General features: G+C 43.3%; 2 protein-coding genes across 2 annotated transcripts in view; both read left to right on the top strand.

Annotated features, from left to right (window-relative positions):
- Positions 1 to 4,453, top strand: part of LOC311329249 (endothelial PAS domain-containing protein 1-like) — a gene marked incomplete at its 5' end in the record, with an annotated part of 4,780 nt that extends 327 nt beyond the window's left edge. The window contains 6 exons of the mRNA XM_084461371.1: positions 131 to 244; positions 447 to 940; positions 1,226 to 1,322; positions 2,409 to 2,511; positions 3,366 to 3,533; positions 4,075 to 4,453. Coding sequence (XP_084317497.1) covers positions 131 to 244; positions 447 to 940; positions 1,226 to 1,322; positions 2,409 to 2,511; positions 3,366 to 3,533; positions 4,075 to 4,337 — 1,239 coding nt within the window. The 3' untranslated portion in view covers positions 4,338 to 4,453. The remainder of the gene's footprint in view (positions 1 to 130; positions 245 to 446; positions 941 to 1,225; positions 1,323 to 2,408; positions 2,512 to 3,365; positions 3,534 to 4,074) is intronic.
- A 16,427-nt stretch (positions 4,454 to 20,880) lies between these two features.
- Positions 20,881 to 27,548, top strand: part of tspan14 (tetraspanin 14) — a 14,124-nt gene continuing 7,456 nt past the window's right edge. The window contains exons 1-4 of the mRNA XM_084461488.1: positions 20,881 to 20,998; positions 23,911 to 24,006; positions 25,833 to 25,883; positions 26,424 to 26,570. Coding sequence (XP_084317614.1) covers positions 23,926 to 24,006; positions 25,833 to 25,883; positions 26,424 to 26,570 — 279 coding nt within the window. The 5' untranslated portion in view covers positions 20,881 to 20,998; positions 23,911 to 23,925. The remainder of the gene's footprint in view (positions 20,999 to 23,910; positions 24,007 to 25,832; positions 25,884 to 26,423; positions 26,571 to 27,548) is intronic.

Genomic DNA, 27,548 nt, shown 5'->3' with positions numbered 1-27,548 from the left:
GCCATTGTCTCTCTCTCTCTCTCTCTCTCTCTCTCTCTCCCCTCTTTCCATACCTTCTTGCCCCCCCCTCTCTCTCTCTCTCTCTCTCTCTCTCTCTCTCCTGCCTCCCTCCCTCCCTCCCTCCCTACAGCCTAGCAGTCCAGAGGACTACAGCTCTGGTCTGGAGAGTGATCTGAAGGTGGAGCTTATGGAGAAACTCTTTGCTCTGGACACTAAGAGCTCTAAGAGTCCTGACAGATCAGAGGTCAGCTGCTACTCTGCTACTGGCTATCTGGCTGCTCTATAACTCTGCTATTGTTGTGTGTGTGTGTGTGTGTGTGTGTGTGTGTGTGTGTGTGTGTGTGTGTGTGTGTGTGTGTGTGTATGTGTGTGTGTATATGTGTGTGTGTACGTGTGTGCCTATATATCCATCTTTCGGCCTCTGTCACATATTGTGAATGTTCCAGAAGGATCTGTGTGATCTGGACCTGGACACCTTGGCTCCCTACATCCCCATGGACGGCGAGGACTTCCTGCTCAACCCCATCATCCCTGAGGACGGCGAGGACTTCCTGCTCAATCCCATCATCCCCGAGGACGCCGTCGGCGAACGAGCGCCGAGCCCCCTAGGCTGTGCCCACCACAGCCTCTTCCAGCCCCTGGCCTCCTCCCTGCCCGGCCTCTACCCGAACCTGCCCTCCACCAAATGGGGCTCCAGGGAGGATAGAGGCCCCGCCACTGCTTCCATGGACCCCGGGGACAACTTCGCCTACGCGGATCCCACCCAGATGCCCCCCTACCAAGCCTCGGCCAGCACCCCCCTCTCCTCGATGGGCGGACGCCAGAATCTGAACTGGCCCCCAGATCCCCCGAAAAACTTCCAGCGGGTAGAGAAGCAGGGGCAGAGGGAGCCTATGGTCAACAGCCAATCGTGTCAGGGCGCGGCCCTCCCTAAACAGAGGTAAACAAAGTCTGGTTGATTAGTTATTGCCGTTATCCATCCAGAACCGCGAACACAAAACCGTCTATCCTTATTCCCGAAGCACTTGTAGATCTGAAATAACTGGATAGGCATCAGCATGCTGGTGAACATGAGGCTTTATACCTATCCTCTCCTATCAGATCTACTGGCGTGGGAGTAGAGGTTAGTATGGTTTGTGGACAAGGCCAGTGTGGTGGGGTCAGAGGTGGAACCGGGGACTGCCGGTGCTCCGTGGAACCTGATGTCATGTGTTGTGCTGCGTAGGTCCGTGGAGAACTTTGTCCGGGCCTACAGAGACTTGAGTCCAGCCAGGATGCCCATGGCCAACACCTTCAAACGCTGCTTTGCGCAGATGGCTGTGGTACGTCTCAGAGTTTATCATTCTTTCTTTATTTTTTTTTTATATCCCAAAGTGCACGGCAAGAGTCAAATGAACATTATTATAAATTAAAGGTACCCAACAAAACGTGAATCAAAACAATCAGTTCTTTGTTTATTTTCGAAATTCCTCGATTATATGGTTCCTTGTAGTCTAATAAACATGTTGAATCACTTGAATGCCTTTCCTACCTTGTCATTTCTTCGCAAAATGATATTTAGCTAATGTTTTGAAAACAACAAAGATGTGTGAAACGTCACTATTATGTGCTCCGTGTATTGATGCAATGACGTAGTACGCGATTTTCGGGGACCACCTTCTCAAATTTGCTCTATAGCGCATACTAGTGGTCAAAAACTACATTGGGTACGTTTAAATAAAATACAATAATAAAGTAAATTTTCCTTCAAGTTTATTTCCGAGGCTGTCATGCCATAACTTCTAGATCACGGCTTGACATGAGATATTGTTGCTTTCAGATATTAGTTATTTTTTATTTATCTTGTACTATTATGCTAATTAAGACCAGAAAGCCCCAAGGCTACTACTAATCGTTCTCAATAAGCGAACCCTGTTTAAAGGAGAACGCTCGTTTTTGACAATCTGGACCTTATTTACGGCATATTATAAGACGTTTGACTCACCGAGATAACTTTGGTGTAATTCGGAGGCATGTAGAAGAAATTTAAAATCCAGCGCGAGCCAGTATATCCATGTAATGGCGGCGGACGGGGCACTGAGAATGCAGCTTCTAAAAAATCTATTTTCGGCCGCGAAACGGTTGTTTTCATCAATCTGTCTTTATGAATCGCTAGTTGTGCTTCCATAGGGCGTAGGTCTGTTGTGGTTTTTCACATGCCTCTGTAATATGATCTTTAGAAACGTCTTCAGAAACGAAATTGCTTCCTCACTTGCTCCAGCACGCATGCGCACAGCGTGCTGGAGCAACGCTTGCGCGCTGTGCGCACGCGTGCTGGAGCAAGTGGGGAAGCTATTTCGTTTCTAAAGACGTTGTCAAAAACGAGCATTCTCCTTTAAATGATGTGTTTATGCGTTTGCATGTCTCAGGGTGACGCGGCCCTCACTAAACCCTCCGAGACGATGTGGAAGAGGATGAAGAATGAGAACTACGCCATGATGGATCACTCCCACAGCACCCGCTCGCTGGCAGGTAGACAGCAGACAGAGCAGACAGAGCAGACCTCAATGTGCGCACTAGGCATTTGTCGGCTGTAGCTCAGTTGGTAGAGCGGGTCCATTCAATGATCGAAGGGTCAGCGGTTCGAATCCCAGCTCCGACTGTCCACATGTCGAAGTGTCCTTGAGCAAGACACCCAACCCCAAATTGCTCCCAATGAGCAGGTTAGCACCTTGCATGGCAGCTACCGCCATTGGTGTGTGAATGTGTGTGTGAATGGGTGAATGAGAGGCCATTGTAAAGCGCTTTGAGTGCCGCTAAGGTGGAAAAGCGCTATATAAGTGCAGTCCATTTACCATTTGTCACAGATATTGTAGGTTATATTCACATTTTATCCGGCCTATGTTTTTGTGGAATGTAATAGATCAACTCAAATGAGTGTATTCTCTGCTCAAGACATTATTTAGGCCTGGGGATAATGGGGTCAGGGGTCAATAAACCCAGGACAGCTGCTCACTTTAGGAGACAGGCCTATGACAATGTCTTGAGCGGAGAATACACTCATTTGAATGTATCTATTCAATCAATCAATCAATCAATCAATCAAAGCTTTATTTGTATAGCGCATTTCATACCCAGAGGCAACACAATGCGCTTTACAGAGAACAAGGGAGGTGGGCATACGACCCACCCCTACATATTCCAGGGGGAAGCAAAAAAACAGTAATCACCCAGGGGCCAGAAAAGTGAGCTGTAAAAATTCTTCCCTGACCCCTCTCAACAAGGCGATCGAGCAAGCTCCTGGAGTATGTTTGTCTACCGGCTAAGAACATTTATAAAGCAAATCTATTACAGGAACATGACTCAGAATGCTCTCCCTCTTTCAGAAGCAGGTATGGGCATGTTAGGGGGCGTCAACCAGTCTGGCAGCCCCATTCAGCAGCACAGGAAGTCCCAGCATCCAGATTTTGGAAGCGGTGCGCTCATCAAACCCTTCCTCCAACAGAGCTGCAATTACACAGAATACCGCATGCTGCCTTCCAACAGAACGCAGGGTGAGTTTGTGAGATGTGTGTGTGTGTGTGAGAGAGAGAGAGAGAGAGAGAGAGAGAGAGAGAGAGAGAGGAGAGAGAGACTGAGTGTGTGTGTGAGAGAGAGAGAGAGAGAGAGAGAGAGAGAGAGAGAGAGAGAAGGGGAGAGGAGAGAGACTGAGTGTGTGTGAGAGAGAGAGAGAGAGGGAGAGAGGGAGAGAGAGAGAGAGAGAGAGAGAGAGAGAGAGAGAGAGAGAGTGTGTGTGTGTGTGTGTGTGTGTGTGTGTGTGTGTGTGTGTGTGTGTGTGTGTGTGTGTGTGTGTGTGTGTGTGTGTGAGAGAGAGTGAGAGAGAGAGAGAGAGAGAGAGATGCATCATTCATATATATAACCAGTAGGCTACTAACTAAACTAATGTATGTTCACGTCTATTTTGAGCATGGAACATAATCGATTGTTGCCACAATTGTTTTGCAATCTAAACAACTGAAACATTTCTGTGTGTGTGTGTGTGTGTGTGTGTGTGTGTGTGTGTGTGTGTGTGTGTGCGCGTGTGTGTGTGTGTAGGGGTTGCCAGTCGGCTGCTGGGGCCATCCTTTGACTCCTGCTGTCTGCCAGAGCTCACCCACTATGACTGCGAGGTGAACGTACCTCTGTCAGGCAACCTGCACCTGCTCCAGGGCAGAGAGCTGCTGAGGGCCCTGGACCAGGTCTCCTACCCTGCCCTCTACCCACCCTACCCCCACACCCTGCCCTCTACCCACCCTACCCCCACTCTACCCACCCACCATACCCTCTACCCACCCTACCCCCACACCATAGCCCTATAGACCCTGCCCTCTACCCACCCTACCCCCACAACCTGCCTCTACCCACCCTACCCCCACTCTACCCACCCACCATACCCTCTACCCACCCTACCCCCACTCTACCCACCCACCATACCCTCTACCCACCCTACCCCCACACCATAGCCCTATAGACCCTGCCCTCTACCCACCCTACCCCCACAACCTGCCCTCTACCCACCCTACCCCCACTCTACCCACCCACCATACCCTCTACCCACCCTACCCCCACACCATAGCCCTATAGACCATACCCTGTACCCACCCTACCCCCACAACCTGCCCTCTACCCACCCTACCCCCACAACCTACCCCCCACACCATAGCCCTATAGACCATACCCTGTACCCACCCTACCCCCACAACCTGCCCTCCACCCTACCCCCACTCTACCCCCACACCATACCCTCTACCCACCCTACCCCCACACCATAGCCCTATAGACCATACCCTCTACCCACCCTACCCCCACAACCTGCCCTCTACCCACCCTACCCCCACAACCTGCCCTCTACCACCCTACCCCCACTCTACCCACCCACCATACCCTCTACCCACCCTACCCCCACACCATAGCCCTATAGACCATACCCTGTACCCACCCTACCCCCACACCATACCCTGTACCCACCCTACCCCCACTCTACCCACCCACCATACCCTCAGACCCTAATACCCACTCTACCCCCAGACCCCAACACCCACTCTACCCCCAGACCCTAATACCCACCCTACCCCCAGACCCTAACACCCACTCTACCTCCAGACCCTAATACCCACCCTACCCCCAGACCCTAATACCCACCCTACCCCCAGACCCTTAATTACCCCCCCTACCCCCAGACCCTAATACCCCCCCTACCCCCAGACCCTAATACCCACTCTACCCCAAACCCTCATCCCACCCTACCCCCAGACCCTAATACCCCCCCCTACCCCCAGACCCTAATACCCACCCTACCCCCAGACCCTAATACACACCCTACCCCCAGACCCTAATACCCACCCTACCTCCAGACCCTAATACCCACCCTACCCCCAGACCCTAATACCCACCCTACCTCCAGACCCTAATACCCACCCTACCCCCAGACCCTAATACCCCCCCTACCCCCAGACCCTAATACCCACTCTACCCCAAACCCTCATCCCACCCTACCCCCAGACCCTAATACCCCCCCTACCCCCAGACCCTAATACCCACCCTACCCCCAGACCCTAATACCCACCCTACCCCCAGACCCTAATACCCACCCTACCCCCAGACCCTGCCGCACCCTCATCTACCCTATTCTGATCCCAATACTCCCTGTACCCAACCCTCATCTACCCTACCTTAACCCTAACCAAACCACACCCTCATCTACCCTACCTTAACCCTAACCAAACCACACCCTCATCTACCCTACCTTTACCCTTACCAAACCACACCCTCATATACCCTTTACCCTACCTACTGTACAATGTATCAGTCGACAACAGTGTCTTTTGATCTGTGTTGGTCATCTTTATCTACATAAATTATATATAAATATATATATATATATATATATATATATATATATATATATATATATATATATATATAGCACATGCATCATGTTTAGTTATTCCGAGTCTATTTTCAGTTGTTAGGAGATTAAGATGTATTATCTGTTGTTCTGCAGTGTTTCTCAACCCCTGTGGTCCCTGGCATAATTACAGGGGGTCCTTGGGAACGTGTTAATATATATCTATATAAAATTATATATTTGTTAAGTATACGCATTCACAGCTCACGTTAGCTGAGCTGACGTTAACACACTCATTCTTGAATTGCTATAAACATATTATGATCGAAACAGATAGGCAAATTAAGTGTCATGGATGCCATAAAATGTGTACAATTTTTACCTTTTTTGGTGCAAAAAAGTGTGTTGGAGAGGGGTGGGGGGTGGGGGGTGGGCGTGAAACGGCCCTATGTTAAGATCATTCATGTTAAATATGAATACAATACAAATGACTTATGTCTTCATAAGTAATATCGGGGTGGGGTTGGGGGTCCTTCAGGATTTTTTGAAATATTCCAGTGGTCCAGAGCTCAAAACGGGTTGAGAACCACTGCTCTACTGAATCTCCCCCATCATATAATTCATATCAAGGGGAAATCATATCACTGTGTATCTTTATTTCACTACCCGTTTTTCTCATCTTCCTCTCTGAAATCAGAATCAGAATTCTTTCTCTCTCTAAAATCAGAATCAGAATTCTCTCTCTCTAAAATCAGAATCAGATTTCTCTCTCTCTAAAATCAGAATCAGAATTCTCTATCTCTAAAATCAGAATCAGAATTATCTCTCTCAAATCAGAATTCTCTCTCTAAAATCAGAATCAGAATTCTCTCTAAAATCAGAATCAGAATTCTCTCTCTAAAATCAGAATCAGAATTCTGTTTCTCTAAAATCAGAATCAGAATTCTCTTTCTGTCACTTTCTCCATGTTGTCTGCAACTCTGTCATAACACTTTGAAATCCGGATGAAAGGTAACAAACTTTAAGATCTTTAAAAAAAAAAAAAAAAAAATGAAATAAAGGTGTTTCTTTGTTTTTGTTTATATTTGTTTATTTGCGTTCTCATATCTGAACTCTTCTGTCATGTTTCCTCCCACTGTCTTATTAATGGCTGTTTGCGAGTCATCATGTTTTCCCTGTTAAAGTCAGATAGATGAATTTAGAAAAGATCGTGTGTGTTACTTTTCTTTGTCTTGGTAAAATGTGTGTTGGTTCTCAGTTCATAAAGAGTTTGCAACAACGCAGAGTAAGTCCAACTCTTTGAACCTTTTCATTGTGTTGTTATAGTCACACTATCAGGGAGGTTTTTCTATGAGAGACGGCAACTTAGAATGGAAATTGAGAGAAACAATTCTCTCTTTCTCCCTTTTCTCAGTTTCTCTCATTTTCAACATATAGTCTTTGTGTGGTGACCACTTTAAAGTCTGACTTTAGCCCTGTACACATATATACCGTATGTAGTCTATTTAAAGGTATACACTCTAAACCTTCTACTACATAAAATTGACGATAGTCTCTTACTGTTAATGTGCCTTGGTACTTTGTATTATCGACCCAGTATGCAGATCAGAATCCTTTGTGTCCTAGACCTCTTCCATAGTGCTGGTTTCTACATTTGTATTTATGTGGCATTTATTTTTCTGGAGTATATTTAAAAAAGTATATGCATTTGTTGGCAGGCTGTGTTGTTCTCACTTCAAAGAAGAAAATTATATTACAAAAAAAACGATCTACTTTTAAAATGTAGCATTTTGAATATGGTAAACAAGCAAGTGTCACAATGTAAGAAATCACCTCATCAGTATGTATACATAGATATAACATATAGCATTTGTAGAGGCAAATGTAAATGTCTTGTTTTCACTTTCATTAACACTGTATTTGGCTGTTTTCATGCTGAATTTATCTTTACATATTACAAAGTATTACCATACAATGTGCCTTATTATCACTTTAAATGAGTCAACTCTGCTATAAGCCCTTCAAGTGCACAGAATGTATTCTGTAGTTAGCTTGTTGTAACATGAGTCTGCACACACACACACACACACACACACACACACACACACACACACACACACACACACACACACACACACACACACACACACACACCACTAGCCTTTATAGACCCTAATATTTAGCCCCTGTTGTTTGATAGCCCTAGATCCAGAGACGCTTAAACCAGTTATATCAACAAGTCTCAAATCGTGTCCCAGTATAGCAGTCCTGGTAATGACAAACACAGATGTCTAGTTTGAGGAGTACAGATGTAGAAGCTTCAAGAAATAAAGGAGTCCACACATCAAACTATCAGATTTATTATTATTTTATTAGACCTTTATTTAACCAGGTAAGCTTATTGAGATAAAGAATCAGAATCAGAAAGAAGATGGTGTGTTGGTTGTGTAAAGCAGGATTAGGTTGTGAGGGAAGATTAGGATACTGAAATATGATGTTTTAGGAAGATACCAGAGACTGATGATCAGTAAGGAAACCAATTAAAAGAAACTGACTTAAAATGCAGGCTGTTCTTCTCATTGTTAGCATGTGTTTAGTCTACGTAAAAATGACAAGTCTAAACTTCAGAATCTCAGAGATCGTCAGTCATCACTACAACACTTGCATAACAAGCTACAGTTGTCATGACAGATCTTACCTGTAGAAACATGACAGACAGATTTAAACTCGGAGCTATAAAATTAGATAAAGAGAGAGAGAGAGAGAGAGAGAGAGAGAGAGACAGACCGTAAAGAGAGAGACCAGGAGCTGGGAGACACATAGAGAGTCTGTGCGTTTGACCCGTGAGTGACTGATAGAGAGAGACGTACTGCTCAGTCTGCCCACTGATGCATATCTCTACAAACCCTCTCTTCACTTGGTGGACAGCTCATCTCTCTCTCTCTCTCTTCCTTCCTTACTCCCCCTGTCTCTCACCTCCTCTCTCTTGTTCTCTCGCTTGGGAACATGCTGACTACGTCAACGTTAGCCAAGCCTGTCAACATCTTCCCAGTTTTTTTTTGGGACACAAAACACACTTTAACGCTCCAACGTTAAAAGCAGATCTGTCCACAAGACAAGTTCCTCCAAAGACTGAGAAAAACATGTTCCTAGTTTTCTCTGAGCCAAAGTGAATGGAATGTGGGACTTTTTCTCAAATTACCCACAGCCCACATAGCCTAAACACTAGGATTATATAAGAGGTTAAGATGTTTAATTTTATATTTATTTATTTTGTAGTTGAGCAATGAGTCTTAACACACGTCAGTTCCCCTGTGGATGGAATATAGTTAGATATTGTCCCTTTAAGCTATGTTGGGTTCTACCAACGCTATGGACCAGTTCAGTTGGTTAGGTTAACTGACAAATGTCTGGCTCGTATCTTTTTACCCCCTCTAAGACCCCCAGAAATGCACGATAGATTTAAGTCCCATTTTTGCGTTCTTGATATCAAAGGTCAAATGTTATTGTACAGTATGTCCATTACTTGAATTCAAAGCAATAGAAACCAAAGTCATGAAGGCGACCTGTCCTGTGCCTTGTAGGGTACAAGCGCTGTGTTTGGAATCGCTCCCTCGTTCCCTCACTCCCTATTCCCTATATAGGGTTCACCATGTAGTGAACTACCTAGGGAACGGAGAAAATGTAGGGTACATGCACTGTTCCCTGCAAATCAAGGTGAATTGTGGGTAATAAATAGTGAACTATATAGGGATAATGAAAATTCCTTGGAGAATTGGGACACTACAAACAAAATGGCTGACGCCCCATATAGCGCGCTATATAGCGAATAGGGAGCGATTCCGAACACAGATAATGTTACCCCTGCTAAAGACCAGTCACCCTGGACCGCAGAAAGATCCACCCAGATGAGATTTGACGTGTTCACCTGTATGTGGAAGCAGTAGGTGGAGAGATGTGGGTACATCTGCAGCACTTGAAGGGCCCCCCCAAAAAAGTAAAACTAACAATCAACAGAAATCTATTGATCTCATTCCTCGTCCTTTTTAAAGACAATATCAGCATTAAAAGCTACTAAATAATGAGGGTTTTTTCTTTGTTTTGTTATTTTATAATTTTTTTTCCTTGGGATTATGTTCTGCTTTTAGCCATGCTAATTTCCAGATGTCTTAAAGTTATATTAGCTTACCCTATAATTAGTTTCGGTCCATATTGATATTACTACATTGGCATTGTTATTGTTTTTACTGTATGGGGAATTTAACCCAATGAGAAGTTGTGATGCTGCACTGATATCTTAATAAAGCATACTGATCTTAAACTGACTGAGTTCTTTGATGATGGAAAAATAGATTTTGAAGACTTTGCACATTGAAGGAATACAAACACTCTATTACATATATATGTACACACTACATATATGACTATGATGAAAGCTGACATTTCAAAAGAAGAAACCCATGCATCTAGTTCTATTAATACATCCATGGTTAAAACTAAGGTGCCTGGATAAAATAATGTTTTCCAACAGATATATTTGACGAAAGTAGATTAATAAGCAAACTGATTTTCATTGCTAACTCAGAGCGGGGAGAGCCATGAACACGTTTACATTTCACATCTGTTCATGGACTACAAAAACGCGTCATTGATACCTTTGACTGCGCATGTCAAAGGTATCAATGATGCGTTTTTCTCAAAGATGGCGCGGTCCTATAGGGCTTCACCTCTTCGAGCAGTCAGTGAATGGAGTGACCCTATCCAGTTCTATTAATACATCCATGATCTAGTCACACCAGAGTAGCTTAATCGCTACTGATTCCACTGGTATTAGAGTCTTCTAGAACTGAGAGAGGCATTCCATACAATCAATCAATCAATCAATCAATCAAAGCTTTATTTGTATAGCGCATTTCATACCCAGAGGCAACACAATGCGCTTTACAGAGAACAAGGGAGGTGGGCATACGACCCACCTCTACATATTCCAGAGGGAAGCAAAAAAACAGTAATCACCCGGGGGCCATACACTCCTCAGCAGTTCACATTATGAAATAACTCCTCACCACTCACATCCACAACCTGTCCAGCTGTTAAGCCACTGCTATGAGCCAGCTGCCTCGGGTCCTTACTATGGCTCGGGTCCTTACTATGGCTCGGGTCCTTACTATGGCTCGGGTCCTTACTATGGCTTGGCTGTACCTTTCACACAAAGTATTATTCATCCATATGACAGTGCCAGCCTGGTGGATGGGAGTGTTCTCTGGCACCACACAAACACACATGCCTGTGACCTCTGGCCCTGCTGGAGTTGGGGTGAGGAGGGCTTCTCTCCTGTTGGACTGTGATGACTCCTCCTCCACCCACACCCTGACACCAATTACACACATTGGTTGCATGTCCACAAACACAACAACATACATAAATAGCATGCTTGTGTAAACACTCTGAAAAGGGGTTTTAAGTAAAAGAAAATAAACACAGCGGACAACGTTTTCCTCAAATCCGTTGTATGTAATGACTCAACATATCATACACATCCATTCTCAAAACATAAAGAAATGTAATATTAATAATACACATATGACATATGATTTTCCCATAGGTATTATTACTATTAACGGACGACGGTTGGTGTTCGGCGAGGTTAGCCTGCAGTTAGCTAGCTAGCTTATTATCTTGTTTCTACACAGGTGTATCTATTTGTCTGATTGGCTCTACTGCATAGAATCCTATGCAATCAGACGAATAGATACACCTGTGTAGAAACAAGATGGTTGTGTCTTGGACTACATTTTCCCAAGCCCTAAAAATGCTTAGGCCAATGCCAGCAACAACATTTTAAACATAACGCAATAAAATAGCAATAAAAATGCTTAAAGGGACCCCGAGGAGTTTATTTTTGGTTACGAAACAGTCTCATTTTAATGTGGGTGAATCTACATTACCTACACTTGTTTATGTGTCCATTTTCGACAAATGTTGTTTCTTCTATTCAGTTTATTTTTAGATTATTATTTCGTGGTCGGGTCGTCCAGAACTTCCTTGTTATGAGGAAACGATTTACTGCAGTAGCCTACGCCGCCGACAAGAGACAGCGCGAGCATATACCGTTATATATTGTCAAAAGTAACGTTACTAGTAAGACCTATGTAATTACCCCGAAACTCCTCGTAGGGCCTTTAAGCCAATTCGCCTTATTCACCTGGCAGCCATATTGGTCAGTCTGGGATGCGGATGCGGAAGTGCCCGTTGACTTCGTTTACTGTAAAAACACCACTTCAAGAACCAAAATAGTCAAAATAACAGGCTGAATACACTATCGGGGTTACAAACTCATCATTACCAGACTCTGATTGTTTTTCACTGCCGTTGTTTTCGCGTTTGGAAATACATGGAGGTGAATGAGCCATAGTGAGCCGTCAGCTGCATTCACTCCCATGTATTTCCAAACGCGAAAACAACGGCAGTAAAAAACAAGTAAAAACAAGCAAATTAACTTGAACTTGAACTTCATGGCTAAAGGCCTGTAGCTATAGCTACCACACTCTCCCTCGCCACACCTCTGTCGTGGCCATGGTGTTTTTGTTGTTGGTCGAGACACAGGCGCCCTCGTCCACCCCTAAACCGCGCTGGGCCAGACGGGGGGGGGGGGGGGGCGGACAGACAGACAGACAACAGGCAGGCAGGCCTGGGGCAGACAGGGGACAGACAGACAGACGTTTGCTACTTTTTATTTACTCAAGTGTTTGTTTGTGTTTCGATGGTGTTATAATTTTCAGGAGACAGCACCTCACTTCAGGGATGCCACAGGCATGTTGTCTTGTGAAACTCTACAGGAATTTGTAATGTCCATGCCTTCCGATAACATGTGCCAGCACATCATCTATTCTCTAGAAAATACCTAATATTCTTTTACCCATTTGAATACATTTTATAGTGAATTAGGCATATGGTACTTAGTATGGTGTAGTGTGTGTTTGAATGGGATCCTTAGGACAGTGTGGTTATGTTGTTGTGATAGAAGTTTCCAGAACATCGTTCCCTTAAGCCCTCTGGAGTATGGAGGGGTTGAGCTAACCAGGCGTCAGTCTGACAGCATCCCAATTACAGAGTGATGATGAGAGGGTGAGAAAGACACCATATTGACACTCATGTTTACTCTGGAACCCAACAGCCAGGAAAGGACACATAGGAGGAAGGGAGGGTATAATTATATACACATTCTATAAAACAACAAAAACAGTTTAACTATGAAAAGGCCTTTCTTCCTTTCCTGTTTTTCCCCGAGGGTGTTATTGTATCTGCCGAGCCCAGCTATGCCACCGTACTAGCGAGCTCTCACAGGTCCTGATGTTGTCTTTCTGTAGCTACGGTACTTACAGTTTTCTCAGAACCTAAAAACGGGCCCGCTTCCCTGAGTACCTCTTCCTTCCTCCGTCACCAAAGAGTCGGGGAACCAAACTCGGTCCAGCTTCCATTCTTCTCTGGCTACAAAGATCTCTCCCTTTGTGTCGGTGAGCTCAAACAGTTTTGTTCTTTCTTGTGGTGATTTAAGCAAACAGGGGGAGGTCAAAGGGGAGGGGTCACAGCGCGTACTCAGGGGTGCTTTCAGACACTGGTAACAAGTCACGTTGGCAGGAACTGTTTCAAAGAATCGCAGAGAAAATGCAGACTTGAGCACAGCCTCCCACACAGGTTGACGCATGGAGAACACAGCTGAAGACAAAACACTCATACAGTACAAACATACACACACACACACACACACACACACACACACACACACACACACACACACACACGAGCTTCCGACTAAAAGGTTGTCAAAACATCAGCAAAACCATCAAAGCGTTCTCCATTCAACTTATTAATAAGTCTCCTACAATTATGCTCCAACAATTAGAGTGCCACCATTACTCTGGGAAATAAAAACAACCCTGCTCTAACGATAATAACCCTTAATAATCAGCTTGCATTAGGCTAGTGTGTTTTTTTGTTATTCTGTTTCTTTGCTTTGGTGAAGAGATGTTCCGTTAGTTATTATTCATCATCAGTGGTAAGGTACCTGAAGCCCCTTATGGAACACTGTGTGAAGTCAGCTTGACCATCTCTGGACCCAATAACAGGGGTGAGACGGTTCCTGGACCCAATAACAGGGGTGAGACGGTTCCTGTGCTCGAAGGCAGGAAGAGACTCACTGTGCTTTTGGATGTAATATAAGTTGGATGGCGTGGATGAAAAGGATGCCAGCCACAATGCAGTCAGTGATGAGAACAAAAAGGTATGGACCATCTTTGGTCAAAAGTGTTTAATTACCTCTGGGGGAGGTTATGTTTTCAGTAGTGTGCATGCTTAGTTAGTTAGTTAGTTAGTTGGTTAGTTATCTTGTTAGTTAGTTAATTAGTTAGTTAATTACATTAGTTAATTCGTTAATCAGCAGGATTACTGAATCATGGGGTGGATCCACTAATTCTTTTTCACTTTTATTGCCAGATAAGACCGGACCTCCACATACGGGTGCTTCAATGTTTAATAAATAATTTGCTTCTAGCTATAAACATAATTGATGAGAATCACATTCTGGGAAGAACTGATTGAGCTACTGTAGCTAGCTACCAAGCTATTTCACAGGTATTAGGACCAAAACAATGTAATCATGGCATGATAAGATCAACTGCTTTAAATTAACTAACTTTGCTCGTAAAAAAATAAGATGAGATCATTATCTAGCTAGATTGTCGGCCCTATCTAGCTAGCTTCAGTGTAGGTATCTGAGCCTGAGAGAGGTCAGAGGTCAGAGCCAAAGAGCACCTGTTCAGCCAACCCCCCAGCTGATGCACCACCAGTATATTTTAGACATCTGTTAGTTACCTTACTGTCCCTGCACATGCTGGCAACATGCGTCAGCAGGATCATGGCCGGAGGTCTACGCTCTCTGAGTGTCCTTCTAATTATATATGTTATATTGCAGCTGTTGCACTTATTATAATTACTAATAGTTCAGTGACCATTGATTATAGACAAAGAAGGGTCCACCATCTTCATTGAAGGAGAATCCACCCAATTAAATTTGTTAAAATTTACTAAATTTGTGTCCTTTACATTAGGATTATACTCTTCCAATGAAGCTACAGTGAACCATTTCAAACCTGTATTTATACTCGTAAAGCACTGAGGTTTCCCTCATTTACAGTGTTGATGAGTGAAATGAGACGGGATGATGAGATGAATAAATAACCAGGTCCCAGCAGATCAAGGGGAAATGTGATGTCATAGCTTTTAACACGAACCACCAGGCCCCCAGCCCGCCTGCTGCCCCCCCCCCCCCCCGCCCCCCCCCCCCTCGACTCAGGGACATTGTCCCCTCTCCTATTTGATTACTGCTGCTCTGCTGGGCTAAAATCACCCTCGTCAATGGAACATTATCTGTGCGGGACACAATTAAGCAACCTCAATGACGGAGGACTGGGAACCGGGGGGGCCACATTAGCCAGGACAGTGAGCACTGTCTGTCCCAGCACAGAGTACCCTGTCATGGGCACGGAAGCACAGGCAACCCCCCCTTTACCCCCTATAGGATCACCTGTGGTCAAAGACAGGGAACCATAGGACAACCCTGTGGAATCCATTTTGCTAAGAGTAAACAGACCACCCTAGCTGAGGGGATTGGAAGTTGGTCTCTATGTGTGTGTGTGTGATTGTGTGTGTGTGTGTGTGTGTGTGTGTGTGTGTCTTTGGAAAGGCACAACACTGAGTAGATTTCTCTGCTATTTGTTTTGACTCTAGATGTAGAGTATAGAGCAGGTCCTTCCAAATACCCAGAATTCCATTCACCTGACCCAGTCGAGGGTGAGTCTATCTCAGGATGGGTTTGTGTGTCCAGTGTCCACCAGAGGCCCACTGTCTTCATTACCGGGGGATAATGATCACATGAGAAAGAGAGAGAGAGATGTAGGGAGACATACCCCACGTCATGCATCCCTCATTAGCACACACCATAGCATCCAAAACAAACAGCCTCCATCATGGGACCACACTCAAACATGTCGGATGCCACCTTATGAAAAATATGTCTGCTACAAGAACAGACTGGATGCCAGTAGCGATTGACGTTAATTGGAGCTAGAATAGTTGCCTATAACCCAAGTTGTAAACAAAGAAACATTACTTTTCGTATCAAAACAGTTTGTATACAACAGGTTTTTACTGTTTGGACTCAATAAGAAACCACATCAGAGTCACAAATAGGAGTGGAAAAATCTGCTTTCAATCTCATCCTGTGTGTCGACCCGCGGTCTCTCCTGGGGGAGTCTGAGGGGTCCCGGGGCAGGGGTCCGCCGGGCCGACCAGGAGACGGCAGCTCCAGTCCTGATAGCCCCGATCCCCAGACGGTCTCTCTCTCACTGTAAACAACAGGCCCGCTTTCTCATGGTAGCCGTGGATTAAAGCCAGCACAACAACAAAAACAGTCATTACGGTCCTGGTAGCGTTTCAGTTTTTCCAAGTGTTTCTACTCAGTGTCATGTTACACACTCTGTGGAATCAGACTTATCAGGCTACTGCACCACGAAGGTACTCAACACTCAACCAAGGTTAATGACATCCTAATATACAGTTATACTGAAACAGATATCCCAGAAATGGGCTCTGTAAAGCATGTTTGTATGTGTGTGGGCGTAGCCAATATCATCTGAAAGACAAAGCAAAATAAAGCAATACTGTAACTTTTCTTTTAAGGATTAAGACAAAATCGCAGAGTCTAGAAACAAGTAGAAATATTTTTACTGAATCAGTTAATAATTGTTCAAACAGGGTGGAGGAAACACAAAACGATTATATAATCTGCCTCAGCAGTCAGTTCCCAAGTCAGGAAAAAGCCTAAAATAGGCAAATGGAGGAACATCCAGTGATTATATTCTATAAACTTGGAAAATAAATACAATTCAAGGAGGCCGGATATCCTTTACAAATGAAAAATAAACAGATTCCTTCAACTAATGTGTCAGCCATGAATCACTGGTCAGGATGTAAAAAGGTTGCCTCATGTTTTTTCTTATCTTCCTCTTTGGTTACATAACAAGCAGTGTGGGACAGAGCTGCTATCTCTCCTACGGGAGAACCTTCCCTTTCACACATTCACTCTCTCCTACTAGAGAACCTTCCCTTTCACACATTCACTCTCTCCTACTAGAGAACCTTCCCTTTCACACATTGACTCCCACATCTTAAGCTGTCTGTGGTTTCCTTGGTAAAAGAGTAACAGTGCATTTCCACACCAGGACAATATATATATATATTGAGAGAGAGAGAGACAGAGAGACAGAGAGAGAGACAGAGAGACAGAGAGAGAGAGAGAGAGAGAGAGAGAGAGAGAGACAGTGCACTTATCATACAGTATTCTACCCCATGTCCTATCCTTTCCTGTCATGTCCTGAGAAACATCATGGTTATTAATCCAACCAAACTTTAATACTGTAGATGTGCACATTCTTACTCAGCTTGATGTCACCCATGTTAAGGGCTTGCCCAGGGCGGGATTCAAACCCATGTTCGACAAGCTCTCCCACGTCTGAGGCGGACACGCTGACAGTTACGCCTACGGGGGCATCCATCTTGAGGAGTGAGTTTCACCAGCTACTCCACGTTTCACTCAGTTACACTCACCCCTCTGAACTCACTTCACACCACTGGACATCCAGGTCACGGCACCAATGTAACCCAGGTTACGGACTTGCCCGGGGTGGGACCCGAACCCATGTTCGACAAGCTCTCCCACATGGGAGGCGAACACGCTGCAGTTGCGCCAATAGGCTCTTTGCACACGCTCCACTACTTCCTGAAATTCTACAGGCATATTTATTTCCTGTGCTATACTATTGGATGGAAGTGATTAATCAGGTGTGATCAGGTGTGCCGCACACCTGATTAATCACTTTCATCCAATAGTATAGGACAGGAAATAAGGATGCCTGTAGAATTTCAGGAAGTAGTGGAGCGTGTGCAAAGAGCCTATAGGGACCTCTTGGAGGGATTGTCAGCGCTCCTTTGAGGAGTGAGTTTCACCAGCTGCTACATTTTTTTACACATTTTTTAAACCTTTATTTAACGAGGTGACCTCATTGAGATATGGAATCTCTTTTCCAAGAGGGACCTGGCCAAGGGGCAGCACAAGGACACAGTCCTTTAAAATCGATATGAAAGCATTATAACTGATCAATTCTTGTAATTCTACGTCTTTCTGGAGAGTATTCCAGGCAGAAATACTTAAAATTACAAGAACTGATCAGTTATGATGCTTTCATATCGGGTTTTAAGGACTTTCTCTACTCGACTTACTGAAAGGACTTGATTACTGTAATCTATCACACTTACTCTGTTCCAGCCTCCAGTGGCATCGGGAGTTTCATAAGAGTGCAACATTTCACATCTGGTATAGATTTCCCTCTTTCCTCTATCAGCCATCTCTCTGAGTTATCTCATCTCGGGGTGACCTTCTGACCTTGCGGCTTTCCGTTTCACCCCATGACAACCTGCTCATCCCTGGGTTCCAGGACATCCTGTGGTGAGGGAACCAGAGCTTTCTCGTGAGAACCATACCGCCAGACAACACACCTTCTCTTTCTGTGTGCGTCTGTAAATGTGTCTGTATGTGTGTTTGTTTGTGCACGTTATGCACTGCATGTGCGATGAGGTGTGACATGAGTTGTATTCTTTGGAAGTGAGTATAAATGATATGATACTTAAGACTCAAACACATCTGATATTATCATTCTGCAATTGAATATGATCATTTATCTGTGATGTTCTGTTTGTTGGAAAACAGAGAGCTCTAAACAGGGTCTCGCCCGTGGACGGTCTCACCACTCTGGTGAGAGACACAATCCTAAACTGTGGATTTGTTCGCCATCTAGTGGTAATTTATGAGAACTACATAGACAAATTCTATTTGATTCTGCATACAGTACTAGTATATTGTATGAATGTGTGGTATAGCATACATTTAATTCATTTAGAAAGCACAATGCAAGATAGGCTATATCTAACAACTGCCAAGCTGTTCCTAAACCTACCAATAACAATGTTTTTAAGAGCTTCCTAAATACAAGGAACGCAGCCAATATGAAACCCCACCTACAATGTAAGAAGGCTTTGTGCTTTTCTCATGCAAATCATTCTCCACAGTCAGTCGCACTCTCGAATGGCCTATGAGGCAGATTGATAAGAAATCACCCTAATCAATAGTGATTTATTCCAGCTTTCCAGACCCAAGGACAATTTACATAGTCACAGAAAGAGACAAGACAGATAGACAGCAAACGGACCAGAACAAAGCAACACTGAGATTAACTAACTAACTGACTAGTTAACAAACAAACAAATAAACAAACAAACAACTAACTATCTAACTAACTAACTAACTAACTGGCTGACTAATTACTAGCTAACTAGCTAACCAACTACAGGCCAAAGGCCTTGTTGAACAGATGGGGTTTGAGGGCTGATTTGAAGGTGTCCTGTGTTGGGGCTTTACATACATGTACTGTATCTCTGAGGGGGGAGAGGTCCAGAGGGTGGGGGCTGCCACACTGAAGGCTCTGTCCCCAGAGGTTCACAGGCTGGTGCGGGGGGTGGAGAGCAGACCCGTGTCCCAGGACCGTGGGCTCTGGGATGGGGCATGTTGGTGGAGGGGGTCAGATAGGTACTGAGGGCCGAGGGCATGGAGGGGTTTGTAGGTGAGGAGGAGGAGTTTTTAGGAGATGCAGGACTTAATTGGAAGCCAGTGGTGTTGGATGAGAGTGGGGTTGATGTGTTGCCAGGGCTTGGTGTAGATGAGAACCCTGGCAGCTGAGTTCTGCACATACTGGCGCCTGTCCAGGGTTTTACTGGGTACACCGAACAGGACTCCATTGCAGTAGTCCAGGCGGGAGGTGATAAAGGCATGGATGAGGGTCTCAGCGACAGTCTGAGAGTGACGGACGGAGTTTGGAGATGTTTTTGAGGTGGAAAAAGGTAGATTTGGTGATGGATTCCATGTGTGACTGGTAGGAGAGGGTGGAGTCCAGAATGACACCCAGGTTGCTGACTTCAGGAGATGGAGAGATGGGGCAGTCGTCTACCTGGAGAAGAAAATCTCCAACCTTCCAGAGCAGCGCCTTGGCCCACTCATGGAGCTATATGGTGTCCACTAGCCTGGCTTCGCTACCCTAATCATGTGATCTCACATGCCATTTCTCTGGTGAAGAGAGATCATGTGATCAGGGTTGCGAAGCCAGGCTAGTGCTATTTAAGTGCAAAAAGTGAATTGTATATAAAAGATGGGGGGATGCAACTGTAGACTGTAATCTTTCAAAAACTCTTCATTTCGGTGAGTAACGAAATTATATTGTATGTAGATGCGGTAATGTAGACCGAGTGAAAAAAAAAAATGGGAATGAATGTTCCAGATTTCGTGTTTTCTGCTACCACTGCAAGCATCTATAGTCTAAAATATTTGTCAAGTTTTCAGGGGTAGCAGAAAGGCCAAGTCTTGCATTTTTGCAAAAGTGATACCATCGCTTCATTAATCAAGGCTACAATGTAAAGTGATCTACACTTTACATATTTAGTCACATATTTATTGTGTGGACGACACCAGGGGCCTCATTTATCATTGTGGATACACCCTTTTTCATTTACACCTGATTTTTCTACTTGCTTTCCTGAGGAAAATAATGTGATGTATCATGACAAAACTCGATGGGAAATATTCTGTATATATATCTCACAATATTTCCCATCGAGTTTTGTCATGATGCATCACATTATTTGTGGAGAAAAGCGAGTACAAAAATCGGGTGTAAATGAAAAAGGGTGTATCCACAATGATAAATGAGGCCCCAGCTCTACATTGAGGGAAATATGTCAATATGCCTCATATGGGGGATTAAGACACCTTGATGGGGGGATGTGGGTTGTATGTAACCAAAAACCTGGCAACCAGAATTTGAAATCAGACACCTCTCAAACAGTCTCGAGCTCACTGACTAGAGGTGAAGCTCAACAAAGCAGTTAAATATTCTCAACGTCTCAACGGATAAACTACCTTAAATTAATGGGAATATCTTCATTAACGACGATATTACCAGCACGGTATGTATATGTAACAGACTGGGGTTCAACCAGGTATTTAATTTAGTTAAGTTATCTTTCTAAACTAGTGCTAACTGACGCTAGCTAGGTTAGCTTAGCATACTTTACCTCAGACATGGACTAGCTGGCTAGCTCTGACGTTAGCCTCCTCTGGTTCGGATAAGCTGAGGTAAAGTTATTCTTTAACATAACGTAGCTTAGTCGATATGATTGCAAATACATGTATTATAATGCGTGACGTTATTTTAAGATTGTTACGTAAAGAAATACACATTATAATAATACACATTATAATAGAAGTATGAAGGCGAGCTCGAGGTAGATTAGAGCTCACGAGCTAACGCCTCAGATTCAGACCAACTGCCGTTAGAGAAACCCTTAGTGTGGTTAAAAGATATTTAGTAGTAGTTAGTAGTTAGGTAGTTAAAAGATAGTTAAACCTTGGTGTGGTTAAAAGATAGTTAAACCTTGCTGTGGTTAAAAGATAGTTAGCTAGTTAGTAGTAGTTAGTAGTTAGGTAGTTAAAAGATAGTTAGCTAGTGGTTAAAAGATAGTTAGTAGTTAGTAGTTAGGTAGTTAAAAGATAGTTAGTTAAACCTTGGTGGGGTTAAAAGATAGTTATCTAAACCTTGGTGTAGTTAAAAGATAGTTAGTTAAACCTTGGTGTGGTTAAAAGATAGTTAGCTAAACCTTGATGTGGTTAAAAGATAGTTAGTTAAACCTTGGTGTAGTTAAAAGATAGTTAGCTAAACCTTGATGTGGTTAAAAGATAGTTAGTTAAACCTTGGTGTGGTTAAAAGATAGTTATCTAAACCTTGGTGTAGTTAAAAGATAGTTAGTTAAACCTTGGTGTGGTTAAAAGATAGTTAGCTAGACCTTATTGTGGTTAAAAGATAGTTAGTTAAACCTTGGTGTAGTTAAAAGATAGTTAGCTAAACCTTGGTGTAGTTAAAAGATAGTTAGCTAAACCTTGGTGTGGTTAAAAGATAGTTAAACCTTGGTGTAGTTAAAAGATAGTTAGTTAAACCTTGGTGTGGTTAAAAGATAGTTAGCTAAACCTTGGTGTGGTTAAAAGATAGTTATCTAGACCTTGGTGTGGTTAAAAGATAGTTATCTAGACCTTGGTGTGGTTAAAAGATAGTTAGCTGAACCTTGGTGTGGTTAAAAGATAGTTAGTTAAACCTTGGTGTAGTTAAAAGATAGTTAGTTAAACCTTGGTGTAGTTAAAAGATAGTTAGTTAAACCTTGGTGTGGTTAAAAGATAGTTATCTAGACCTTGGTGTGGTTAAAAGATAGTTATCTAGACCTTGGTGTGGTTAAAAGATAGTTAGCTAAACCTTGGTGTGGTTAAAAGATAGTTATCTAGACCTTGGTGTGGTTAAAAGATAGTTATCTAGACCTTGGTGTGGTTAAAAGATAGTTATCTAGACCTTGGTGTGGTTAAAAGATAGTTAGTTAAACCTTGGTTGGGTTAAAAGATAGTTAGCTAAACCTTGGTGTGGTTAAAAGATAGTTAGTTAAACCTTGGTGTAGTTAAAAGATAGTTAGTTAAACCTTGGTGTGGTTAAAAGATAGTTAGCTAAACCTTGGTGTAGTTAAAAGATAGTTAGCTAAACCTTGTTGTAGTTAAAAGATAGTTAGCTAAACCTTGGTGTGGTTAAAAGATAGTTAGTTAAACCTTGGTGTGGTTAAAAGATAGTTAGCTAAACCTTGTTGTAGTTAAAAGATAGTTAGTTAAACCTTGATGTGGTTAACAGATAGTTAGCTAAACCTTGGTGTGGTTAAAAGATAGTTAGCTAAACCTTGGTGTGGTTAAAAGATAGTTAGTTAAACCTTGGTGTGGTTAAAAGATAGTTAGCTAAACCTTGGTGTGGTTAAAAGATAGTTAGTTAAACCTTGGTGTGGTTAAAAGATAGTTAGCTAAACCTTGGTGTGGTTAAAAGATAGTTAGTTAAACCTTGGTGTGGTTAAAAGATAGTTAGTTAAACCTTGGTGTGGTTAAAAGATAGTTAGCTAAACCTTGGTGTGGTTAAAAGATAGTTATCTAAACCTTGGTGTAGTTAAAAGATAGTTATCTAAACCTTGGTGTAGTTAAAAGATAGTTATCTAAACCTTGGTGTAGTTAAAAGATAGTTATCTAAACCTTGTTGTGGTTAAAAGATAGTTATCTAAACCTTGTTGTGGTTAAAAGATAGTTAGCTAAACCTTGTTGTGGTTAAAAGATAGTTATCTAAACCTTGGTGTAGTTAAAAGATAGTTAGCTAAACCTTGGTGTGGTTAAAAGATAGTTATCTAAACCTTGTTGTGGTTAAAAGATAGTTAGCTAAACCTTGTTGTGGTTAAAAGATAGTTAGCTAAACCTTGGTGTGGTTAAAAGATAGTTATCTAAACCTTGTTGTGGTTAAAAGATAGTTATCTAAACCTTGGTGTAGTTAAAAGATAGTTATCTAAACCTTGGTGTGGTTAAAAGATAGTTAGTTAAACCTTGGTGTAGTTAAAAGATAGTTAGTTAAACCTTGGTGTAGTTAAAAGATAGTTAGCTAAACCTTGGTGTAGTTAAAAGATAGTTATCTAAACCTTGTTGTGGTTAAAAGATAGTTAGCTAAACCTTGTTGTGGTTAAAAGATAGTTAGCTAAACCTTAGTGTGGTTAAAAGATAGTTAGTAGTTAGGTGGTTAAAAGATAGTTAGTAGTTAGGTGGTTAAAAGATAGTTAGTAGTTAGAAGTAGTTAGTAGTTAGGTGGTTAAAAGATAGTTAGCTAGCTATCTAAACAGCCCTCGAGTGAGACCGGGACATATTTTCGTTATGAGATAAGGTATTTGGAAAGATATTTGGATGAAACATGTAGCTTTCTTAACGCTTTGTTTGTGTAAACATGTTGTTGTCTTAATGCTTTGTTTGTGTGTCTCAGGTCAGGGTGAGGAAGATGCACTATTACCGCTATGAGAGTGCGGAGGTCAGCTGCTGCTACAAGTACCTCATGTTCAGCTACAATATCATCTTTTGGGTAAGTTAAGTAGTTTAATTTCCAGACATTATATAATATTTGTTTGTGTGTGTGTGGGGGGGGGGGTGTGTGTGTGTGTGTGGGGGTGTGTGTGTGTGTGTGTGTGTGTGTGTGTGTGTGTGTGTGTGTGTGTGTGTGTGTGTGTGTGTGTGTGTGTGTGTGTGTGTGTGTGTGTGTGTGTGTGTGTGGCTGTTATATGTATCAAAGTTTGATCAGCTGCTGCTACAAGTACCTCATGTTAAGCTACAATATCATATTTTGGGTAAGTTAAGTAGTGAGCTTAATTTCCATACATTATATAATATTTGTTTGTGTGTGTCTGTGTGTGTGTGGCTGTTATATGTATCAAAGTTTGTTCATCAAGCCTGTGTGTGTGTGTGTGTGTGTGTGTGTGTGTGTGTGTGTGTGTGTGTGTGTGGCTGTTATATGTATCAAAGTTTGTTCATCAAGCCTTTGTGTGTGTGTGTGTGTGTGTGTGTGTGTGTGTGTGTGTGTGTGTGTGTGTGTGTGTGTGTGTGGCTGTTATATGTATCAAAGTTTGTTCATCAAGCCAGAGGGTTAGTTAGCTAATGCAGAGAATGAATCAGCCATGGGTTGATCAGATATTCCGTGATACATCATTAGTAGTGTGGGAGTGTGGTGTTGGGGTTTATAGTTTTTATCTATCTAGAAGGAAAATCTCTTCACTCATCCCGTCATCATCCTTTCCATCTCTGCAGCCTGCTGGCAGCCTCCCTGTTGTGTTGGCTGACCCTGACCTGCTGGTATCTCTACCGCCACAGAGCGATTTTTCCACAACTTTTCCGTTTCCGATAACATCCCCCGTGTTAATCTACCCTGTTAAAACTACTGTGGACGAATAGTCTTTTCCTTCTACTCCTCTTTTTATCTGCTGCTAGTTTTCTACTCTTGCGACTGCAGTGACACCCCATGTCTGTGACACAATCTACCCCCCAGTGTCGAGGTTGCACATTTAAGTCTCCATTTCCTGTTACGGTCTGCACAGGATGCAGAGATAGGCACCGGCTTCCTGCCCTGCCTCTAGGGGTGAATATCAAAACTTGTGCTAGATTCCTTTCCGTTCTCTTTCCTGGATTCCTACTCTGGCGACATATGATGTGTAGAGGGTCTGTGTGTTGTCCTTTCTACCTCATCCTCCAATACGTGTTTGAGAAGGAGGCAAGGAGCCAAGGTTTTACAAACAAGGTGTCAAGGGGAGACCTGCTGTTCAACCTCACCTAAGTTTGCATCAACAGGAAATGTTACCACTCTTTGTGTTCACACTCGGGGGGGATGAACGTCACTATTGGCAATCTGTAGATTTGACAGAGCTTAGTGTCTGTGTTGCGGTATTTACCACCATTTTCAGAGTAAATGTCAGTTCCCCTTTTCATCAAAAGGGCGTTGGGGAATTCAGTTGTAATGGGCTCTCCTTCATGTGGTTAAAATGAATGACGGTTAGGCACAGGAGCTGTTTAATGGTCAGTTAAACACCCATACATTATTGTAGAGGGATAAAACAAATACGGTGTCACTGACAAGGAGATTTTATGTGTGTTCCTGCAAATACTAATCTAAAACAGGGATGAGGGCAATATCTCCTCGGCTACAGTAGGAACTGAATGTGATATTGCTTCCGTTACTGTAAATGAAGCAATACTACTGTCTGTTCCTGGTACTCTTTGATTGATTGATTGATTGATTTTATTTATTTTATAAATAAAATAAATATACACTCTTAAAATAGTGGGGCAAATGGTACACAGTAGGAGAGTTACATACATAGAAGGAATATGAAACATGTAAAATGTCTCCTCTGTCCACAGCTTGCCGGAGCGGCGTTTATCTGCATTGGTTTCTGGGCCTGGAGTGAGAAGGTGAGCTGCTTAAGTAGTTTGTTAAAGTCGCACTGAAACGGACGTTTGAGATCATCTAACTTCCGTAGTTTGACGTATTTCCGACGCAAACAAGCTATGAGGGTGGGACATTATGTTTAGAGGAATTTGATTGGAACATTGACAAGTGGACGGGTTTTAAGAACTTTAGACAGATTCGATAGAAGGATAGCGTTGATTGACGGGTGGATGTCGTGAGATTATTGGCCTAAAATCTAAGGTACCTGTTGTCGTCATTGCACGTGACCTACCGTTTTCCAGGAAGTAAGAAATTATATACTTTGATATAAGATTACAACAAAAGTAGAATTTTGTAAATTTTTTGGCATACATCGTTGAATAGGTGAACACTATGACCAATTATGTGAACCAAAATGGGACAGAATGCTTTTTTCATTTCAGTGCGACTTTAAAGCAGATTTGATCCATTTTAATCCAGGTGTATCACTCAGCTGGACTCTGACTCCCACCAGTGGAGCTTTTGAAGTCCGTCAAAGTGACCATACCATAACTGTCCTGTAGGGGGTGCTGCTGGACCTGACCCAGGTGACGCGGCTGCATGGTTTTGACCCGGTGTGGCTGGTTCTGGTGGTCGGCGGGGTCACCTTCATCCTGGGCTTTGCCGGCTGCGTGGGCGCGCTCCGGGAGAACATCTGCCTCCTCAAGTTTGTGAGTAAACAACGTAAACACTGCCATGGCAACGGCTACACTTCCTGTTCACGACCTCATGTTCCTCTTCTTTAACGCTCTGCTATCGCACACTCATTTTTCTGCTGCGTTGGCCTAGTCTCAACCACAGGCCATGACTCATTCCCCAGCTGACACCTCGGGGCATTGAGGCTACATGACTCTGGAACAAGGTGTGGCCTGGCGTCTCGGATGGCTCACATCTATGAGAATACCTGTTCATTCGCATCCTCCTCGGTTGGAACAGTGTATTCGGTTTCATTGCGGGGCGGCTGTAGCTCAGTTGGTAGAGCGGGTCGTTCAGTGATCGAAGGGTCAGCGGTTCGAATCCCATCTCCGACTGTCCGCATGTCGAAGTGTCCTTGAGCAAGACACCTAACCACAAATTGCTCCCAATGAGCAGGTTAGCACCTTGCATGGCAGCTACCGTCATTGGTGTGTGAGTGTGTGTGTGAATGAGAGGCCATTGTAAAGCGCTTTGAGTGTCGCTAAGGTGGAAAAGCGCTATATAAGTGCAGTCCATTTACCATTCTAACAATTGTATTTTTGCTGTATAGAATCGATAAAGGCCCAAAGGTCTGAGAAGCAGTTAAAATCCTTGCTAAGAGTTGCTGGCGTGTGTGCAGGTGCAAGCAGAGAGAGGTCACCAAGTACAGAAGGGATAGGACCTAGAATAGAATAGGGTCAGGAAAGACAGGAGGCAAGGTTTGAGGGGGGAGTGGAGAACAGCAGATATACGTTTAATGAGCAGAAGATAAGGCAACGCATGAACTCACACCTTGTTGATCCGCTACCCTAAAACAAACTCTCTGAATGTATATTTTTGTATTTTCATCCTCAACTCTCTGGGGGTTAGACTACTGCAAGCTTGCAATAAATCTAACCCCAAAAGTGTGTTGGTCTCTGGGACATTTTTGGCACAGACTACACTCCCCCATTAAACCTACAGGGACTTTTGAA

This window comes from Borostomias antarcticus, assembly GCF_949987555.1.
Source record: "Borostomias antarcticus genome assembly, chromosome: 2".
Taxonomy (NCBI): domain Eukaryota; kingdom Metazoa; phylum Chordata; class Actinopteri; order Stomiiformes; family Stomiidae; genus Borostomias; species Borostomias antarcticus.
Note: the sequence above shows the minus strand (reverse complement) of the source record. Positions and strands in the feature narration are given on the sequence as shown.